At 48.9% G+C, this 18,994-nt stretch overlaps 1 protein-coding gene across 1 annotated transcript in view; it reads left to right on the top strand.

Annotated features, from left to right (window-relative positions):
- LOC119402536 (LIM/homeobox protein Awh) overlaps positions 1 to 17,084 on the top strand; it is a 146,432-nt gene extending 129,348 nt beyond the window's left edge. The window contains exons 4-5 of the mRNA XM_049412099.1: positions 9,859 to 10,131; positions 15,954 to 17,084. Coding sequence (XP_049268056.1) covers positions 9,859 to 10,131; positions 15,954 to 16,063 — 383 coding nt within the window. The 3' untranslated portion in view covers positions 16,064 to 17,084. The remainder of the gene's footprint in view (positions 1 to 9,858; positions 10,132 to 15,953) is intronic.
- Positions 17,085 to 18,994: the final 1,910 nt, after the last annotated feature.

Raw genomic sequence — 18,994 nt, 5'->3', positions numbered from 1 at the left:
TCCAACAGCTCTACTATACCACATACTTCACTACACATGGACCCCTCGTCACCACGATCACGACCGGATCCTATAACAAGTCATGACCAGCTGCTAGTGCTCACTGATCACGGTGATGATGCCCTTGTTCAAGAACTGTCAAGAACTTCTTGCACACATGCACACAGGTTCGTGAAACGTGCATGCGTTCTCGGGACACGTATAAGCACTACATATCAGCTTACCGCTTCTCGTGTTGGTAATACCCACGTTGCCATTGGCAGCGTTACCCAACCGTAAACAACTCTTTATATAACACATATGCGGCTCTTCAACCTATATATGTGTGTGTATAAAATTTATACAAATCTTTAGCGTCATTTTGTAACGTGTCGCTCAGTAAAAAAAGTTATGCCACTGTCACCTACCCGCCGCATGCTTCGCATAACATCGACTCCCACGGTACGTGGGATCTGCCGAACTTTTTTCTCTTCTATTTTCTTTCCTCTTTCTTTCCCCCTATCTTCCTTTTCTCTGTGTTTCCTCTTTCCTAAGTGAGCAGGCAGGCGTTGTGGCCCTTTAGGTTGAAGTTGTCAGCCTGTTCCCTCCCTATTTCCTCTGTGTCTTCGTGTTTTCTATGTATTCATTTCAAACCAAATAAATAAATAAATAAATTGATAAACTTAATAGGCGTGCCGCGTTAATAAACAACACGTTTGTTAAGGCTTTCGCCTTAATAAACGGTGTTGTGTCCGAAGCACCGTGGTCGGAGGTGTGCCTGCAATGTTGCAAAGTGTATCCAGCTACGGTGATGATGTCACGCAAGAGGAGATAGGTGTGTTGCTAGGGCATCTGTGGCGTTGCACGAGGCGGAGATTGCGTATCTCGATGCTCACTTGTAACTGTCTGTTGTTTAACCTTGCACACGTGGTTTATTTGCTCTTCTTATTCTGTGTTTTTTCAATAAACTTTCAGTTGTTAGTATGCGCTTGTGTCATCCGTTTCGCCCTTTGTCAACGTTTTTCGCGCAGTTTTTACAGAATGCATTACCAACTCGCCCAACAGTCTGTTCTTCTAAGGCATCCAAGGACGAGAAGATCTTGCCTGACGACAGCAAGTCTGGCAAACTAATTATAATCACGTGAATACCGGGAACGTAAAAAATTCGGCAGATCCCACTTAGAGTGGGAATCGACGTTATGCGAAGCATGCGCGGGATGGTGACTGTGGCGTAATTTTTCACATTGAGCGAAACGTTACGGAATGACAATGACGTTAGAGAAATGTGGAAGTGGTATACGCACACTCAAATGTGGAACAGTTGCATATGTAATATATAACTAGTTGTTTACAGTCGCGTAACGATGCCATCAGAAACATGGGTGTTATCAACACCAGACGCGGTAAGCTGATATGTAGTGCTTATATTCTTCAATACTGAATAGCGCGAATCCGAACAAGACAAAGAAGGAACACAGATGCGCAGGACAGGCGTCACTCGCAACTAAGCTTCATTCAGGGAAATTTCCCTAGATATATACACAGCCGATTGGCACGCGCAGGCGCACTGCACGTACGTTACAGTCACAATTGCAGTTGTTACAGTTATGCTTATACTTGTCCGTTATGACGAAGAAAGCACGCACGCACGGAGAACGAATGCACGCACGCACGCACGCACGAACCCGTGTGCATGTGTGGAAGGGGTTCTTGGCAGTACTTGAACAAGGTCATCATCACCGTGATCAGGGAGTCCCAGCAGCTGGACCGAAATTGTTATTCAGATCCGTTCGTGATCGCGGCTACGAGGGGCCTAAGTGCTGTGAAGTGTACCAGGTATAGTACACCTGGTGGAAATCCTGGATGCCTCTTACGATGAAGTGATCTATGATGCCTCCTGTCATGGTCGTGGCAGCGATGTCTTTTGACGCCCTGTCCACATCCAAGCCTCTTTCACGCAGTATAAGGACCAGGCGTTGTTGGGTCTTGATAAATCAATGAAGTCACCGGTAATGATGAGAGGCCTGGTTCTCTCGGCAGATTTATTGTAGGAAGGATTGATCCCGGTTTTTGCGTAATCCACGTGGTCTACGTTGCGGACCACGTGGCCGAATGGATGGTAATTGAGCGTCTTCCAGGGATGTTCTGTCTTCAGCCTCCTCACGTTCCTTGCGTCCGCCACGGTGGTGTAGCGGTTACAGTGCTCGGCTGCTGACCCGAAGGTCGCGGGTTCGATCCTGGCTGCGGTGGTCGAATTTAGATGGAGGCAAAATGCTAGATGCCCATGTACTGTGCGATCTCAGTACACGTTAAAGAATACCAGATGTTCAAAATTTCTGGAGCCCTTCGCTGCGGCGTCTCTCGTAGTTATATCGTGGTTTTGGGACATAAAACCCTAACAATTATTATTATAATCACTTTCCTTGCGTGTCAATGTGTGTATGTTCGTGGTTACTGTGTTGGTTGAGACTCTGTATCACCTGTGGCACATACCCGCAAAACATGAACTCTCGTATGCGGGTATGTGCCACACGTGACTGAGAGAAAGGGTTTCATGACGTACGCGACAGGTATTTTGCGTTACTCATGTCATGACCAGTGGACCGTGTCCGTCATACGCTGATCCCCTGCTATGTCAATTTTGGTATATTACAAGTTATGGAGAAGACCTGGAGAGCTCCCACACGTAGGCGGCTAGATAGATAGATAGATAGATAGATAGATAGATAGATACGTAGATAGAAACGGCCAAAGTGCCTGAGGTTCGCTAAGAAATGCTTCGCATTTAAAAAACGCGACTGCATCACAGTGTAGGATGATCAACGCAACCTTGACTCCCGCAAACACTCACACAAACACTCACTCATCCACCCGAGGAACACACACGACACTCAGCGCTCACTACCAACTGTTTATTGCACCTGAATGACCCTCTTATATAGGTACAGAAAAATGCGCAAAACCAATGAAGAAGAAAGGTGCGCATGTGGAAAGCAACTCACAAGCGAAGTAAGAGCGCCCCCACCCCACCAGGCAAAAAAATTAAACAAATTGAAAAAGAAAGCAGATAAACCAGCAGATCACTAAATCCTTGCCTCGAGAAAAGATATTTCCTGTTGATGTAACACCAACGACAGCTCGCTTACACAATTGTCCTTATTTTTTTCCAATAAAATATGCTTCCAACAGCAGAAGTGCAGATGATTTCAAGCTTCTTCCAAGAACCTGCGTGTCAATAAATCGTGGTTCACACCCACATGCGGAAGTATGCGCCACAAGATGCGCGTACTTATCCTCGTTTTTATTAACCTTTAGCGCATGCTCCCTAAGCCGGTCATTTAGGCATCTCTCGGTCATCCCGATGTACTCTTTTCCGCAGGATAATGGAATAGAGTATACAACTCCCGTGGAACATTTGACGTAGGCTTTCTCATGTTCCTTCAGGCAACCGCGTCTCTTGCTATCGCAAATGCGCGGACACAACTTGGCTAGCTTTTCTGGCGCCGAAAAGACCAGAGCCACTCCATGCCTAGCAGCAACCTTCTTCAGGTTATGGGAGAGCTTGTGCACGTACGGCATAACATGAAGCTTAGAACACAATGGGTCCCAAGCAGCTCTATCTCTTTGTGATCCACGTTTTATCTTCTGCATGAGAGCCAAGCTAGCCAAGTTGTGTCCGCGCATTTGCGATAGCAAGAGACGCGGTTGCCTGAAGGAACATGAGAAAGCCTACGTCAAATGTTCCACGGGAGTTGTATACTCTATTCCATTATCCTGCGGAAAAGAGTAGATCGGGATGACCGAGAGATGCCTAAATGACCGGCTTAGGGAGCATGCGCTAAAGGTTAATAAAAACGAGGATAAGTACGCGCATCTTGTGGCGCATACTTCCGCATGTGGGTGTGAACCACGATTTACTGACACGCAGGTTCTTGGAAGAAGCTTGAAATCATCTGCACTTCTGCTGTTGGAAGCATATTTTATTGGAAAAAAATAAGGACAATTGTGTAAGCGAGCTGTCGTTGGTGTTACATCAACAGGAAATATCTTTTCTCGAGGCAAGGATTTAGTGATCTGCTGGTTTATCTGCTTTCTTTTTCAATTTGTTTAATTTTTTTGCCTGGTGGGGTGGGGGCGCTCTTACTTCGCTTGTGAGTTGCTTTCCACATGCGCACCTTTCTTCTTCATTGGTTTTGCGCATTTTTCTGTACCTATATAAGAGGGTCATTCAGGTGCAATAAACAGTTGGTAGTGAGCGCTGAGTGTCGTGTGTGTTCCTCGGGTGGATGAGTGAGTGTTTGTGTGAGTGTTTGCGGGAGTCAAGGTTGCGCTGATCATCCTACACTATGTCGAATAACCAACTAGCCCAACAAGAAGTTTTATTGAGCATCACAGTAGTATGTACAGTGATTACTGTTCACAGATTATTCTACAACATTTAATGTTTCTTGGTCCTAATAGGCATAAATAAGGCAGTTCAAAAAGTGGCATCTGAATTTAAAACAAGAAATTACCTTTCCGGCTTGATGACGACGTGAGTCGGTAGCGCATAGGCCGCTCACACTATCAGTGTTGTGTTCAGAAGCCTCCTGTTCTTCACGTGGAGGAGGCTCGTCGCTGCAGAAGTCGTAAGCGCGGCCTCTTGCGTTGCGTGCCCGTTGATTCAGCATCGCCATGCCGTGGAGTCGCTGTCTCTACGTACAATAAATTTGGCGTACATTCAGCGGCCGGGTAAGGCACTTCCGAAGCAGTTGAACCTTTTGGCCCCCGTCGCTTGCGAGAAGTCGGCAGTAGAGCCTGCCGTTTTCGCGGAGGTTTCCTGGTTCTTTGCTGCACGGTCAGGTATTTAAGCAGCCGCGGAAAATGCTAGGCACAGCATCCGAAGAGAGCGTAGGTTTCTTTCGGCCGTGCAACAGGACGTTTCCCTTGTACTCTGCATGATATGTTGCAGAGATTGCTTCTTCTGGGAAATGCTTCGCGCACGCATGATCAGTAGGCTCAAAAACTCTGGCTGCTCTCGTAATCGCCCGTATCCACTTATCTAAGTGCTCTGGTTCACGCGGAGCCTCGAAAAGCGGCACACGCTCCGTAGAAGTCGTGCAATTCGGGACAAAACATTTTTTGCCCATTTCGAGGCGCAGCCAGCGACAAAGGCGCTAAAGTGTACTCGGCATCATACACAGCGTCGAGGTATACGTATACTCAATCACAATACACGAATCAGCAAAACAAATGCACTGACAGGGCTCACAGGCACATGGCAACGCGTTTATAAATCACAGAATGCCATGCACACAAAGGTTTCAGTAAGATTTTTCTTTGCGCGCGAATTTCAGAATGAGCGCCGCGCGAACCCCTGAGAGCCCAATCTGTAGCACCATCTCAACGCGCGCCGCGAAAACTACTCGTGCCTCAAGGTCATCGGCGAACACAATCTGCCCGCGCCCTCTCCTCAAGCGGAGCGGCGAGTGTCAGCACCTGACTTATTCTTACACCGTGCCCCTAGCAACTGTGCGTTTTAATGCAGTCCGTTTCGTACCGGCCCCGAAGGGTCCGGTTGACATGGGTGAAGCAGGGCGTCCAAGGGGCGCTGCAGATGCACAGCATTGGTTTTCTTGCATGATCTTCAGCAGCCTCGCGATGCGACGTATGGTTCCTTGCCATGTATTTCAATACAGCAATTTGTCTTGTCATTTGTGGGCACTCTTTTGAAGAAGCTTCGTGAGGTCCATTACAATTTGAACACTTCAGAACATTGGGTACACAACTGTCTGTATAGTGGGTTCCAACGCAGCGAAAACATACTCGCTCATTTTCGCATACGCCTCTCACGTGACCAATAGTTTTATGCAATTGTGACATGGCAGTGGCTTCGGCCCAAAAGGACTTACAGGACGTCACAAGCGGCCTACCTTTACGTACGAAGGTAGAGAGCTGCCTTTAAAATCTATTTTCACGCAGCGTGAGGTACCGAAACGAGCAACCTTGGCGATAACGCTAGCTCCATTAGCTGGCTTGACAAGGGCATACAATTCGGAGCTAGGAATGGTAGCGTCAACGTCGTAGATGACGCCGGTGACGACGTTGGAGCCCACAGGGATGTAGGAGCGGACGTTCACTCCATCCAACTCTGTGACGTTGCGTAGTACGTTCAGGGCGGCAGCATGCGAAATATCAGTAGCCATGACGTTCTTATGCGGGTTCACTCTCATGTTGATGATTTCATCTGGCACCAGCCCCTCGAGCAGCACCCACACAGATTGCCTGTTGAGGCGCTTCATGTTGCCGTTTTGGACAGCAGGAACGAAAATGATGGTGCTGGCCTCGGGCCTTCGTGGCGCTCTTTCATTCGGTAAGCAGACACTTCGTTGTCGTCTGTTTAAAGCCACCAGGGTTCTCCTCTGAGAGAAACTGAACTAGTGCCTGAGAATGACGCATGCGAAAAGGGTTTGAAAAACTCGGTGAGGTTAAGCAGTTCTGCAAGTAACTAAGTGGGCTTGGCGCGCGAATGGTTGGTGTTGCCGACGGATCAGTGACCAAGTCTATCAGCGAGGCGATCCTTCATCTTTGCGCTGTTCGGTAGCGATGGTGTGAATATCAATGAAAGAAACGGCAAGGTGAGACACTGAGCAGTGGGCATTGTCGTCAGGCAAGGGGGAGCGCGAGAGGGCGCCGGCGTCAGCATGCTGTCGTCCGTTGCGGTACAGCAACGGGATATCGTAGTCTTGCAGGCCTAGTGCCGAGCGGGCGAAACGGCTTAAAAGTGTACGAAAACCACGCGTTTTCGTACACTTTAAATTATGTCACGTGGCAAAAATTATATCCAGAACCGTCACTACGGCACGCCTCATGGCATGTTGTCTGTGTTGATACATTATATTGCTTCTCTTAGATCGCATAATTTTTAAGCTTGCAGTAATCAGCTGGCTCTAACTAATAATTGTTGGGGTTTAACGTCCCAAAACCAAAATATGATTATGAGGGACGCCGTAGTAGAGGGCTCCGGAAATTTGGACCACCTGGGGTTCTTTAACGTGCACCTAAATTTAAGTACATGGGCTCAAGCATTCTCGCCTCCACCGAAAATGCAGCAGCCGCGGCCGGGATTCGATCCTGCGACCTTCTGGTCAGCAGTCGAAATCTGCTATCTCTAAAAGGATATTCACGGAATTGTGAGCACTAGTTTGCAGCGTACTTGTGAGCACAAACCATCGCTGTCTTATTGTGGGAACGCTACGTATTTTTATTTTTCATGCGTCCAAGTGGCTGTCACACCCGAGAGACGAATTAGTTAGAGTTACACACAAGTTAGAAGAGAATTAGAGTGGTGTCTGATTTTTAGTATCGTACTTAACGGTGTGTTATAGGAGTCTACCATGCTCTTTGAGGTCGAAACGCAGGCATTGTGCGGTGCGATACGTTGGCGTTCACTTTAACGTGTGTTGCTTTATACGATATTCATGGCGAAGCATTGGAAGCCCCGTTATGAACAAAAAGCGCGAAAAAGACGTGCGTCAGGTGGGCATCTAACGTAAAAAACAAAACAAAATAAACAAAAACATGGCTGATCCCTCCGTCATAGGAATCGGTATAACACGAAAGTGAAACGTGTCTTCACAGAAGTAGTGCTTATTGTGTAATGATATATGGGAGCTCGTACTATGTCTATTCGTGTTTGGCAGCTATAGCACCGTTTGACGTGGATGCACCCATGTTGACGACTAGTGGCATCTCTCCATCGCGACGACTAACGCCTATGACCATGATTAAACTCTTGTGGTAGCTGAAGTTGTGAACTTATATTTGAACACAGCGAATCGTGAATCCCGCGTAAAGGTGACATCAACAAGCTCATAATCAACACTGGTACCCGATATGTACTTCAAAACGTCGTCAATTAATGAGAGAAACGGCACGGTGTGCGCTTTCTAGTAATAGGTAACCGACGCCTGTGCTCATGCATACAATACCACACTGCGCTTCAGCAACACGAGAGGCAGAGGTTCGTAGCTTGAGCCGCAAACGCTGTCCCGCTGGCCTCTGTCTTGCTCGACCAAGGCATGACAATCGCCCGTCGAAATCGTGTCTTTCTGCAACGCGTATTGCAGCAGTTTTGTTAGTCGGTGCTCTCGCACTCGAAGCAGTCGGCGGCGGAGAAATCCCGTTGGTGCATGTGGAAGCTGCACTACTCCGATTAGCCGGCGCGCGCTAACACGAAGCGAAAGACAAAGAACGTAACTGCGGCTAGGGTGCCTCACCGACGCCAGCGCGGCCAGTGTCCCTCGCTGATATTGAGACGCTAACCATGACCTCCGATATCGCACGCAATCTCGGAGTAAGCGCTAGTAAGTGTTGATGGTGACGCATTACTTCTTTTAACCTCTCACAGAGAGCAGCACCGCCCCGCCTACCTACACCGCCAACAGAGAGCACCGTGCGAAGGAGAATGTGTGAAACGTATAACGCGCGTCCGCCACTGCCAAGTTGGCTTAGGCGGTTGAGCGTTGGGCGCTTACCGTCGCGTCCGCAAGGCAGTGGATTCGATTCCGGCGGATGTTTTTCTAAGTTTTTTCCTTTCACACCTGTTGGCGTCCATTTTATCAACGTCATATCCGTAACGGAAGTACTTGGTGGACCCCTGAATAAACACTTTCGTGTTAATAAATTGAACAATAAACAGACGGAAATAAAAAATTCGCAGGATCTATTCACATAAGATGACTCGAAGGCGAAAGCCATCTTCTTTTTCTTTTCAGTCGATGTATTGATCCTGCCCCGCCACCCTCCGAAAGCTTTCCGCACCTAACGTGGTTTTGCACGGCCTCCGTGATCGTCCCACCTTTGGCCAAGCGGTGATGTCATGTGATGAGGTCACCACGTGACGTCACATTATGCGACTTCATGAAGACGTCAAAAGTTTCGGAGATCTGTGAGGTCATATGATGAGGTCTTCACGTGATGGTGATTTTTTGCATCACTCGTGTTGACGCCGCCAATTTTCGCGTTCTATGAGGCATCTAGGCTTTCGCCTTAAGAAATAAACATTTTTGAAACGCTTTGATAAGAACTGAAAATAGGGGCCTTTTAGAAAAGCAGCCCAATACTCTAACCATTAAGGCCTAGATTCGGGTGCAAACAGGGAGAGTACAAGACTGCGCGCAAGATAGCGCTGCGTGACACTTGACGAGTTTATTCGCAATTACCATTTCAGCAGACCAAAGGTCGGTAGGCTCACTCATGAGTCGACTCACTCGAACTCACGGCCTGATCTGGGTCGAAGTGAGTCCGGTTGAGGATAATTTTGGTGAGTCTGTTTCTGAGTGAGCGCTAAGAGCAAAATACATTTCTTGAGTGAGTTTGAGTGAGCTCCAATATTTTCGCCGGCCTATGGACATAGGCGTGGGCACGGGGGCACGCAAAATCTACCTCGTAGATTGACTTAGTAGGGGGGGGGGGCGCTGCGATGAACCTTCGCCCCCCTTGACGGGGAACCCTGCGCACGCGTATGCCTGTGGAGCAAACGGAGTGTGATGTTCATGACTCCATGAAACGAAGTGGGCAAAAATCATGAACTCAGCGTTTTAAAAAATGATGCCAATTAATTTGGTAGATATCGTGAAATCCGTGGTGACAACTTTGGCCTCTTTTGACATGGGCATATGAAAATTTTGCATTCCTTTCTCATATTTCAACAAAGCGCTGAGCTGTCTCGATGTAGCTGCTGCGAAGGTATGTGGCTGCAGAGGTAAGCACGGTGCAGGAATGAGCTCCATATTCCTGCACCACGTGTACCTCTGCAAGCCCTTGTTTCGATGCAGGTTTGTAAAAGCAGTCCGATAGAAATACACGCACTGATTTGTGTCCATGCTTGTGTCACAGAGAACAGTGAACAGGAGTGCGGCTCAGGAAGCTCTGGTGGCGGCTCAGGTGGTGGAGGCGGCTCCAAAGCCAAGACGAAGCGAGTGCGTACAACCTTTACCGAGGAGCAGCTGCAAGTGCTGCAGGCCAACTTCAACCTGGACTCGAACCCGGACGGACAGGACCTGGAGCGCATTGCGCAGATCACGGGGCTCAGCAAGCGCGTCACCCAGGTGTGGTTCCAGAACTCGCGCGCCCGTCAAAAGAAGTACTTCAACAACCAGGCCAAGAAAGGTGCGCCTCCGTTTTCTACAGCCGCATGACTGATTTCACAAAGCGAACTGGTCGGTTGAGTGTGGCAAGGCAGTGACTAAAGAGCTCTCTAATTCGATCAAACGTTTCTGCCGACACCACAGTTCATGTCAGCTTTCTCTGTCGCACTTTTTCTTAGCTATCTTAAGTTGTTTTGTTTCGTCGTAATGTTTCTGGCCCCAGGCTCATTCGTTAATTTCGGAATACGGATGTTATTTAGTCAGTACGTTTCATTTCGCTACTCAGACCGACCGCTGGGTTACTACAAGTTCACACAACACGTGTAGCTAAGCGCGAGTGTGGCTAATACACTCACTCGGAATGCAACCGTGAACACATTTCAGAGCCGGGCTGTGGTTGTCAGCAGAGCTTGTAAGCCCCCACTGGAGACAATACCTTTATTCAGCTTCGCTTCGTGCCACAGAGTAGGGTAATACTTGTCACAATGCTTTAGATGGTTCGCGCTAAAGCGACGCAAGTGACATCTGGGGTGGCTGGGCGAAGTGCATTAATATGAACTTCAGTGTGCCTCGTGCGACAGGAGAATGCAACAGGAGCGCCTGTGTTGTGTGGTTCTATGTGTCCGTTGTGTCTTTTTCGCGCTACATGATGTCTATTAGCAAGCACCAAATAGCCCAAAAACAAGTCGTTCTGCAGGAGCATGCAAGGGGATCCAGTGTCATCCGTGGTGCGGTGTGCTGCATTTGTTATTGCGGTAGCAATTATATGGAGACTCGAGGCGAATTTTTACCGTCGCCATCATATTTCGTGTACAGTCTAAGTGAACAGCGTCTCCCCGCGCGTCGTATGCTCTGGGTGCGAGTGAAAACCTGCGAGGGCGTCCGCCGGTCAAGGCTCAAGCAGAGATGAAACGCACTAGCCCCGTCTCCGTAGCGCGAGGATGCATGGTGGAAAGCAGCAGGGGAGGGAGAGTGAGGGGGGGGGGGGGCTGCGTCGCTACGGTAGCAACTCTGTACTTTGACAGGCCCGGCGTGGTCGGCGCATGATTACAGGGAAAGCAAGATTGCTCATAGCATTGTACGCGCTGTGTTGTATTAACGTTCATATTACCTTTTTATATTAAGGTCTCTTATAATTAGACAAGAAAGGAGACATAAAGTGCTGGAAAAACTATTGGCCCATGAGTTTGCTATGAGTACTTCGCAAAATATTTACGAAACTAATTTCCAACAGGATAAGAGAAACACGTCATTTTAGTCAACCTAAGCAGCAAGCCGGTTTCAGGAAGGGCTACTCTATAATGGGTCAGATGCATGTGATCAACCAATGAATTTAGAAATCAGCTGAGTACAACAAACTCCTATGGACGTCTTTCGCAGACTTCGAAAAAGACGAAGATGGATGCTTGAAGCGATGAGAAAACGGAAAGATATTCGACTGAGTGGCGGCAGTTTTGGAAGCATTGCGTCACCAAGACGAACTTGGAAGATAAAATACCTTAGCCAACATCTACAAAACTGCACAGCTACTTTGCTTCTCGAAAAGAAAAACAATAGAATCGCGACATAGAATGAGGTCAGACAAGGACATACGATATTTTCAGTGCTGTTCACTGCATGCTTAGAGTAAGTACTGGAACGATCAGACTGGTAAGAAATGAGCGAAATTCGGCAGGTGTCACACTTTTCTAAGACAAGGCAAAAGCCTGGCTGCACTCATGTAGACAATGGAGCCGCCACGTGCAAGTACATACGTGTTTTGCAGCATATTGACCACTTAAACGCCTCACGCGAGCACTTTTGCATTCGTGCGTCTTTTTCAAAAGCGGACAGACTTTAGCGAAGTGCCCACTACCAGTCTGAAAGGTAATACGCGCACCTGCACCCTTTAACTGCAGACATGACTGAATAGCGCAATAAAAACGACAGACAAGGTAGAGACGACAGACAGGACGGAGCGCAAACTTCAACTGAGCATTTATTGACAGAAAAACAGGAAACCACAAGCTGCGCAGGAGGATGCGCAACAAATCACTCAAGCACGCCCCCCAGAACGTCACTAACTTTAACACGTCCCATGCTTACGCAACCCACATGTGCCACACCTACCCAAACGGTTCCGTGCGCAGATTTCTTTCTAAGAATATGCATTCTTTATTGATGAGAGCCAGCGACGGTGCACTCACACACCGATCACCGGCTTTTCTTATGCAAAAGGCCTCGAAAATTTCTCTGTCTGCTTGCCCTCTCAACCGCCTGAGCACACGGGTGCAGTTAAACTGCGCTGTGCACATACATCTTCGGCAATGGTCCGCGAGATGTCCGGCAGCAGCTACTGCACTGACAGCTGCACGGTGTTCCCTCAAACGGTCGTTTAAGCAACGACCCGCCTGACCAACGTAGACCTTACCGCATGACAGTGGAATCATGTAAACCACTGCAACGGAGCATTCTACGAACAGCGTGGCATGCTTTTTTGCACAGGCGCGAACTCCCTCCGCGGCATTCACCATGCGGCACATCCTGGAGAGTGTTTTTCGGCGCAGTAAAAACTACTGAAACGCCGCACTTCAGTACTGCCTTTCTGAGACGGTGCGACACTGTGCATGTATGGTACCGGTACATGACGCACTTGACTGCACTGCTCACTGAGCCCCGTGCTTGGTCGACCATGCTTCACCTCGGAAACGAGGCTTTCCGCTACAGACACTATGGTGCCGTCAGGGAACCCCGCGCTTCGCAGTCTACTAACCTGGTGCATAACACTCCAGGCCACCTGGTGCTCACAGGTTTTCTGTGCGCGGGGTTCCCTGACGGCACCATAGTGTCTGTAGCGGAAAGCCTCGTTTCCGAGGTGAAGCATGGTCGACCAAGCACGGGGCTCAGTGAGCAGTGCAGTCAAGTGCGTCATGTACCGGTACCATACATGCACAAAGTGTCGCACCGTCTCAGAAAGGCAGCACTGAAGTGCGGCGTTTCAGTAGTTTTTACTGCGCCGAAAAACACTCTCCAGGATGTGCCGCATGGTGAATGCCGCGGAGGGAGTTCGCGCCTGTGCAAAAAAGCATGCCACGCTGTTCGTAGAATGCTCCGTTGCAGTGGTTTACATGATTCCACTGTCATGCGGTAAGGTCTACGTTGGTCAGGCGGGTCGTTGCTTAAACGACCGTTTGAGGGAACACCGTGCAGCTGTCAGTGCAGTAGCTGCTGCCGGACATCTCGCGGACCATTGCCGAAGATGTATGTGCACAGCGCAGTTTAACTGCACCCGTGTGCTCAGGCGGTTGAGAGGGCAAGCAGACAGAGAAATTTTCGAGGCCTTTTGCATAAGAAAAGCGGGTGATCGGTGTGTGAGTGCACCGTCGCTGGCTCTCAGCAATAAAGAATGCATATTCTTAGAAAGAAATCTGCGCACGGAACCGTTTGGCTAGGTGTGGCACATGTGGGTTGCGTAAGCATGGGACGTGTTAAAGTTAGTGACGTTCTGGGGGGCGTGCTTGAGTGATTTGTTGCGCATCCTCCTGCGCAGCTTGTGGTTTCCTGTTTTTCTGTCAATAAATGCTCAGTTCAAGTTTGAGCTCCGTCCTGTCTGTCGTCTCTACCTTGTTTGTGGTTTTTATTGCGCTATTCAGTCATGTCTGCACTTAATACGCACCAACTAGCCCAACTCACGTCTCTCATTATGCTGCACACTTTACTGATGCTGCGGACAATGATAATGATGCATTATTGCTGAAATTTTTTCTAGTGGGTAGCAAGCTGTACACCATTCACTCGTTACGCAGACCACATGATGGGATTTTACTCTTCTGCCGCGCAATATTACGTCTGTTAACGTGACTCCTCGCTCGACATGTCACCTGTATAGGACCTTTTTCCAAAGCAGCTTCAGGAACCGGCATAGCTCTATGGTACGATTGCTTATTGCCCTGCAGAATGCTTGTGTTCGATGCCGGCTCGAACCTCGAGTTTCTAGGGGAACATAAACGCAGAAATTTTGGTCTGTCTGTCTGTCTTTCTGTTTGTCTGTCTGTCACCCGATTCAGCCACCCCACCCGGCCAATGTTGAACCACTTGCCCAAGGGCCAGCCATCTTGAACTGGTGTGTAGGTTCATACTTGTGTACATTGTCGATCAAAAAGCAAACATTACGCATATCTGAGGCGCAACATCACTACGTAAGTATTAGGTGGTGTGTTCCTTTACAAGAAAATGCATGGATACGCAATTCTAAAGACCCTAGTTTCTTAATTAAGCTGCATTGAAAATGCAACGCTATGACGGCGACGAACGCCCTCTGCCACGGAAGAAGGGAACCCTCTGCACAAGCTCTTGTCTCCCGACGTATGCCAGATGGCGCTCTAATTTCAGGCAGCACTCGTCTATCGTCTTTCGGCGGGATCTGCAGCGTAGCATGAAGATACGCGGCCAATTTCTTAAATCTAATTTTATGAGGTCACGTGGGTTTCTGTACCGCACGCCATGTTTTTCAAGATGAGCGTCTGAAGAGGCACGTAAGGCTTGTTGCGGTGTTCTAGAACGCCTTCCCTTTGCGCCTTGTCCCCCAGCTAGAGCGTTGTGCCGGGCCCGCGCGTCTCGATCGCCGTATACCGCCGTCATGGACGCGGCGCTGGGCCTTTTCCGCGCAAAGCAAGGCTTCTCTCTCCCCGTCGTCGAGACGTCCTGGCGCTGCACGCCGCGGTAGCATACGTCATCATGTCGCGCGCTTTCTGATTGGCCGGCCATGACGGCCCTCGTACTGCCTCTCCTCCCGAGCTCTCTTCTGTCGGGCGCTAGCTCGCCGCTTGCAGATATGCTCTGAGGCCTGCAACGACAGGGTCACGCAGTGCCTTTGCAAGTGACTTGTAGCTCGTGCGCTCGTGCGCCCTTTGTGTATTAGCCGATATCGCCGCAGGCATGCGTACATGGTCGGTATTGCGGGGTTACCTTGTCCGGCCCGCAATCTGTGACTGTCGCACTGTGCTGCATCCTGGGTTAATAAACTCACGCTTCTTCATGATATGCATTCAGCGCCCTTGCCATTTCTGCACAGTGTGGGAGAGTCGACGAACCCGGCCGCAGAGTATTTGTCCGCTGGGGAGTGGAGGAGCATCGTGTTCCTTCCCGGTAAAGATCATAGGTAAACGTTGCGTAAACCCTTCTCCACAGGCTTTCGCCTACATAAGGTTAACGGAGAACCTATAATTAATGACTATTCACGGAGCAAGCCATAATTTCTAGATGGCATAGTGTTGCCCTTCAGCAATGGTGGCGGCGAATTACAAAAAATCCCGGAAAAGCTGAACCGAGGAAGTGATAAAGTAGCGCTAAATATGAATATGCGAAAGTCAAGGTTAATGACCGGTGAAAGAGAACACGTTCATAATTTGCTACCAAAGTCTGGAGTCGGCACAACAGTGTCTAGGCTAGTTACTGACAGGGGAGCCTACTTATGAGAAGCAAGTTGAACGAAAATTAAGGATGGGCTGGAGTGTTTACGGAAGACATTTCCAAATACTGACGGGCAATTGGCTGGTGCCCCTGAAGCGGAAAGTACACCACCATTGTGTGCTGTCAGTGCTAACATATGGGGCGGAAAGTTGGAGCGTAACAAGGAAACTCGACGGAAGCAAAAATCATAGGCGCGACATTAAGAGCCAGGAAGAGAGGAGAGCGGGTTTTATAGCTTATATGAAGAAGAAAACGCGGATCTCGGTAGGTCATGTCATGCGAGGGAGAGGTAACCGATGGTCAGCCAGAGCGATGGAAAGAAAATGTAGCACTATAAATTAAATTAGACTTGTGAATGCTTTTGCCAACGTTACCACGAATGATCTGATGCAGTGAACACTGTGAGTGGAGGTGCGGTGTCCGCCGGTCCGGCCTGCTCCGGTTGTGGCATGCTGTACTGCCTGTGCGCGCACCAGGGCCTGCCCATGGGACAGGTGACGTGACCAAGTGCTCTACCGGGGCCCGGCCGAGAGTGCTCTAACCCGGCCACTTCACTCAGCCGGGACCCGGAATCGTGCGGCAACTGCGCTGGTGCCGCCTGTGGCCTCCGATGAACGTGCTGTGCATGGACAACGCAATGGCAGAACTCAGATGCACGAAATGTGTGAGCGGCTCGAGCCGTGTGCCAGGACGTACGAGCATCTGGGCGGAACTTGCTCATTCGATGTCGAAATGCGGTGGCGTGACCTTTTTACTCGGACACTACAGACCGAGCGACGTAACAGACACTCCTGCGATGGCTATAACTGCCGAAAAGGTGGCTCCTAACGTTTTCACGTCGAGTGTATTGAATTCAGACGTTCCATATGCCTTCTGGGCAAGAACAAGCTAGAAATGCTGTAATTCTTCGTGCATTCGCCATGATGACCTAATCTGAAGGCGGCGCCTATTGTCACAGAGTGCAAGAGCCGAGTGCCGGCCTAGTCGCGCGTGTTGTAGTTCAGTCGATATCATGTCACACAGACAGCGATGGAAGCTGCAGCTCGGCGCTTCATCCTCTCCACTAATGGTTCCGCGCCGTGAATGAAACTGCTTACCTCCTGCGGTCAGGGTAACCTGATTCTGTAGTCGTTGTTTTCGGTTACCAAGGAGCACCTAAACTCGAGGCGCTGAGAACGCTAGCGCGCTGTCCGCGCAGTGACGAGATCCAATTAATGGTATTAAGGTTTACTTTTCATGCGTGTTTATTTTTCTTACGGGAGGGACGCCCAAGTTTACTTCAGAAACGTCTGTTTTCGAAGTGAACTCGCGCAAGCACACAAGCGAGCACTCCTTAATTCATGAGCAGGCGCTGACATCCAAGTATTTAAGGGAGGTCGCCCACAGTGGCTCTTGTTTGAACGTTCGGTGCACCTCAGAGAAGCGCGGACGTCAAAACGTCTACAAGAGAAAAAGAATTGTGAAATGCGAAACTAGATCGCATATTCTTCGCCCTTTGTTTCTTTACCTTTTAGCGTGCCTAGCTTTTCACATGTCTAATGTGGCTTGCTTCTAATTAGCGCACATTCTCTCACCGAGGGCTTGGTTTTCCCTGACCTCCGTGGCAGGTATATTATTTAAGCACACAGTGCGTGTCCTCGAAGCGACTGTCGGGTGCCATGCGCGCGGCTTCGCTGTTCTTCCAGGTTACTTTTCCTGCTCTTTGTGCGCAGGAACACCCGATAGCGAATGTATACATCGGCGCTGTGATGCAATTTTTCCCGCATATAGAGCGATGCTCGGAGTCGTCAGCCCGGACTAATGCATTCCCTGTTGGCGCGCACTGCTTTGCACGGCTTCTCGACCGCCGATTGCGCAACCAACACGGGTATTCCAAGGCGATCATGGACACGAAGCTCCACTTCTCCGAGTTGACCGCAGCCCCGCCCCTGGCTTAAAAATGGCGCTGCTCAAACTGCTGTGCCGGAGCGTCGAGAAAGCGCAGTGACAACTTCAACGAAGGGCGGTGCTGCCATCCACTCTGTCGAGTTCAGGCTAACCTTATGCGGAGGAACGCTATAGAATACAGGAGTAAGCACTACACCCCACGGGACTCTATTGCTCGAAATAAAATAACCCTGTTTCCAAGGTTTCATCGCAGCCTCGTGTTCTCTCATTCACAAATCACTTAACTTCGTCCACAAAGTGTGTCGTAAGCCAGAGTTCTAGGCACTAAGCGATCTGTCGAAAGCAGAGTTGTACGTAATGCGCTACGAGTACTAGATTACTTGCAATCACTGTCTTTTTCTTGCACTTTTGTAATATAATCGATTACATTTCGAAACTGTAGCGTTCCGGGTAAATCAGTTTCATTTCCTTGTGATTAATTACTGGTAATCAATTACTTTTTTTTCCAAAATCAACTAGTATCCCGTCTTCTACGGCTGTTCTTGTCCCGAAAAGTATGCGACTGCTCTGTAGGGACCCCCCGTCTTGTCAGACGGGGGGTCCCTACAGAGCCTATTTTTACACATTTTTCTTCGCTTTACCTGCAACGCCTTACCCAAGTGCCCACAACAGCAAACACGACGCTTCATAGATGACATGGACGCAAGCATCGAAGCACTGCGCAACTACGAGCTGGCGTGCAAGGTGTTCCTACGTAATAATACCACGCTTACATCCACCGCAGGCATTGAAAGAGCGTTCAGTGTAGGAGCTGGCCTCTTCACGAGGAAACGTGGAAGAATCAGCCACGACAAATCTGAAAAACAACTACTGTTGAAAATTAACGTCTAACACTATATGCCAGAAGAAAAAATACGTAAACAGGGGGTTGGTGCTCGAGCCGACGTTTCGACAAGTGGACTTGTCTTCTTGAAGAAGACCAGTCCTTGAAGAAGACCAGTCCATTTGTCAATCTTCTCCCTGAAGTCCATATTCTCCTTGAAGAAAACGAGTCCATTTGTCGAAACGTCGGCTAGAGCACCCACCCCCTGTTTACGGATATTTTCGTGGCGAACTTTCATCTTCCCCTTCCTGCTGCTTTTTTGAACTGTCACAGAAGCCGCAGTAAGCCTCGCAGCCTTCACGCAAGGCTCTACCATGCAATCCACAGTAGTTCGTTGTAGTTTGATAAACTTATGTTACGGCAATAAAACTTTAAAGGAAAGTAACGCAAAAGTAATCGATTACATTTCTTTAATTACTCAATTACCATCTGGGGCTGTAATTGACTAATGCAATCAATTACATTTTAAAAGTAATTGTAATTGTCATCTTTTACTTTTTTTCTGTAACGTGTGCAAGTCTGGTCGAAAGCTACACTAACCTTAGAGTTTCCTACGATATATACTAGATGGTACTCTGGCGCTGCGATCGTTGAGCCACCCAGGGAATGGTAGGTAGTACATGGGTTTGCCTAGTCTTCATGCTCGCGGCTTCGAACGCGCTTG

The sequence above is a fragment of the Rhipicephalus sanguineus genome, chromosome 1 (genome assembly GCF_013339695.2).
Source record: "Rhipicephalus sanguineus isolate Rsan-2018 chromosome 1, BIME_Rsan_1.4, whole genome shotgun sequence".
NCBI classification, from domain to species: domain Eukaryota; kingdom Metazoa; phylum Arthropoda; class Arachnida; order Ixodida; family Ixodidae; genus Rhipicephalus; species Rhipicephalus sanguineus.
The sequence above is the reverse complement of the archived record's forward strand: the minus strand, read 5'-3'. Positions and strand labels throughout refer to the sequence as shown.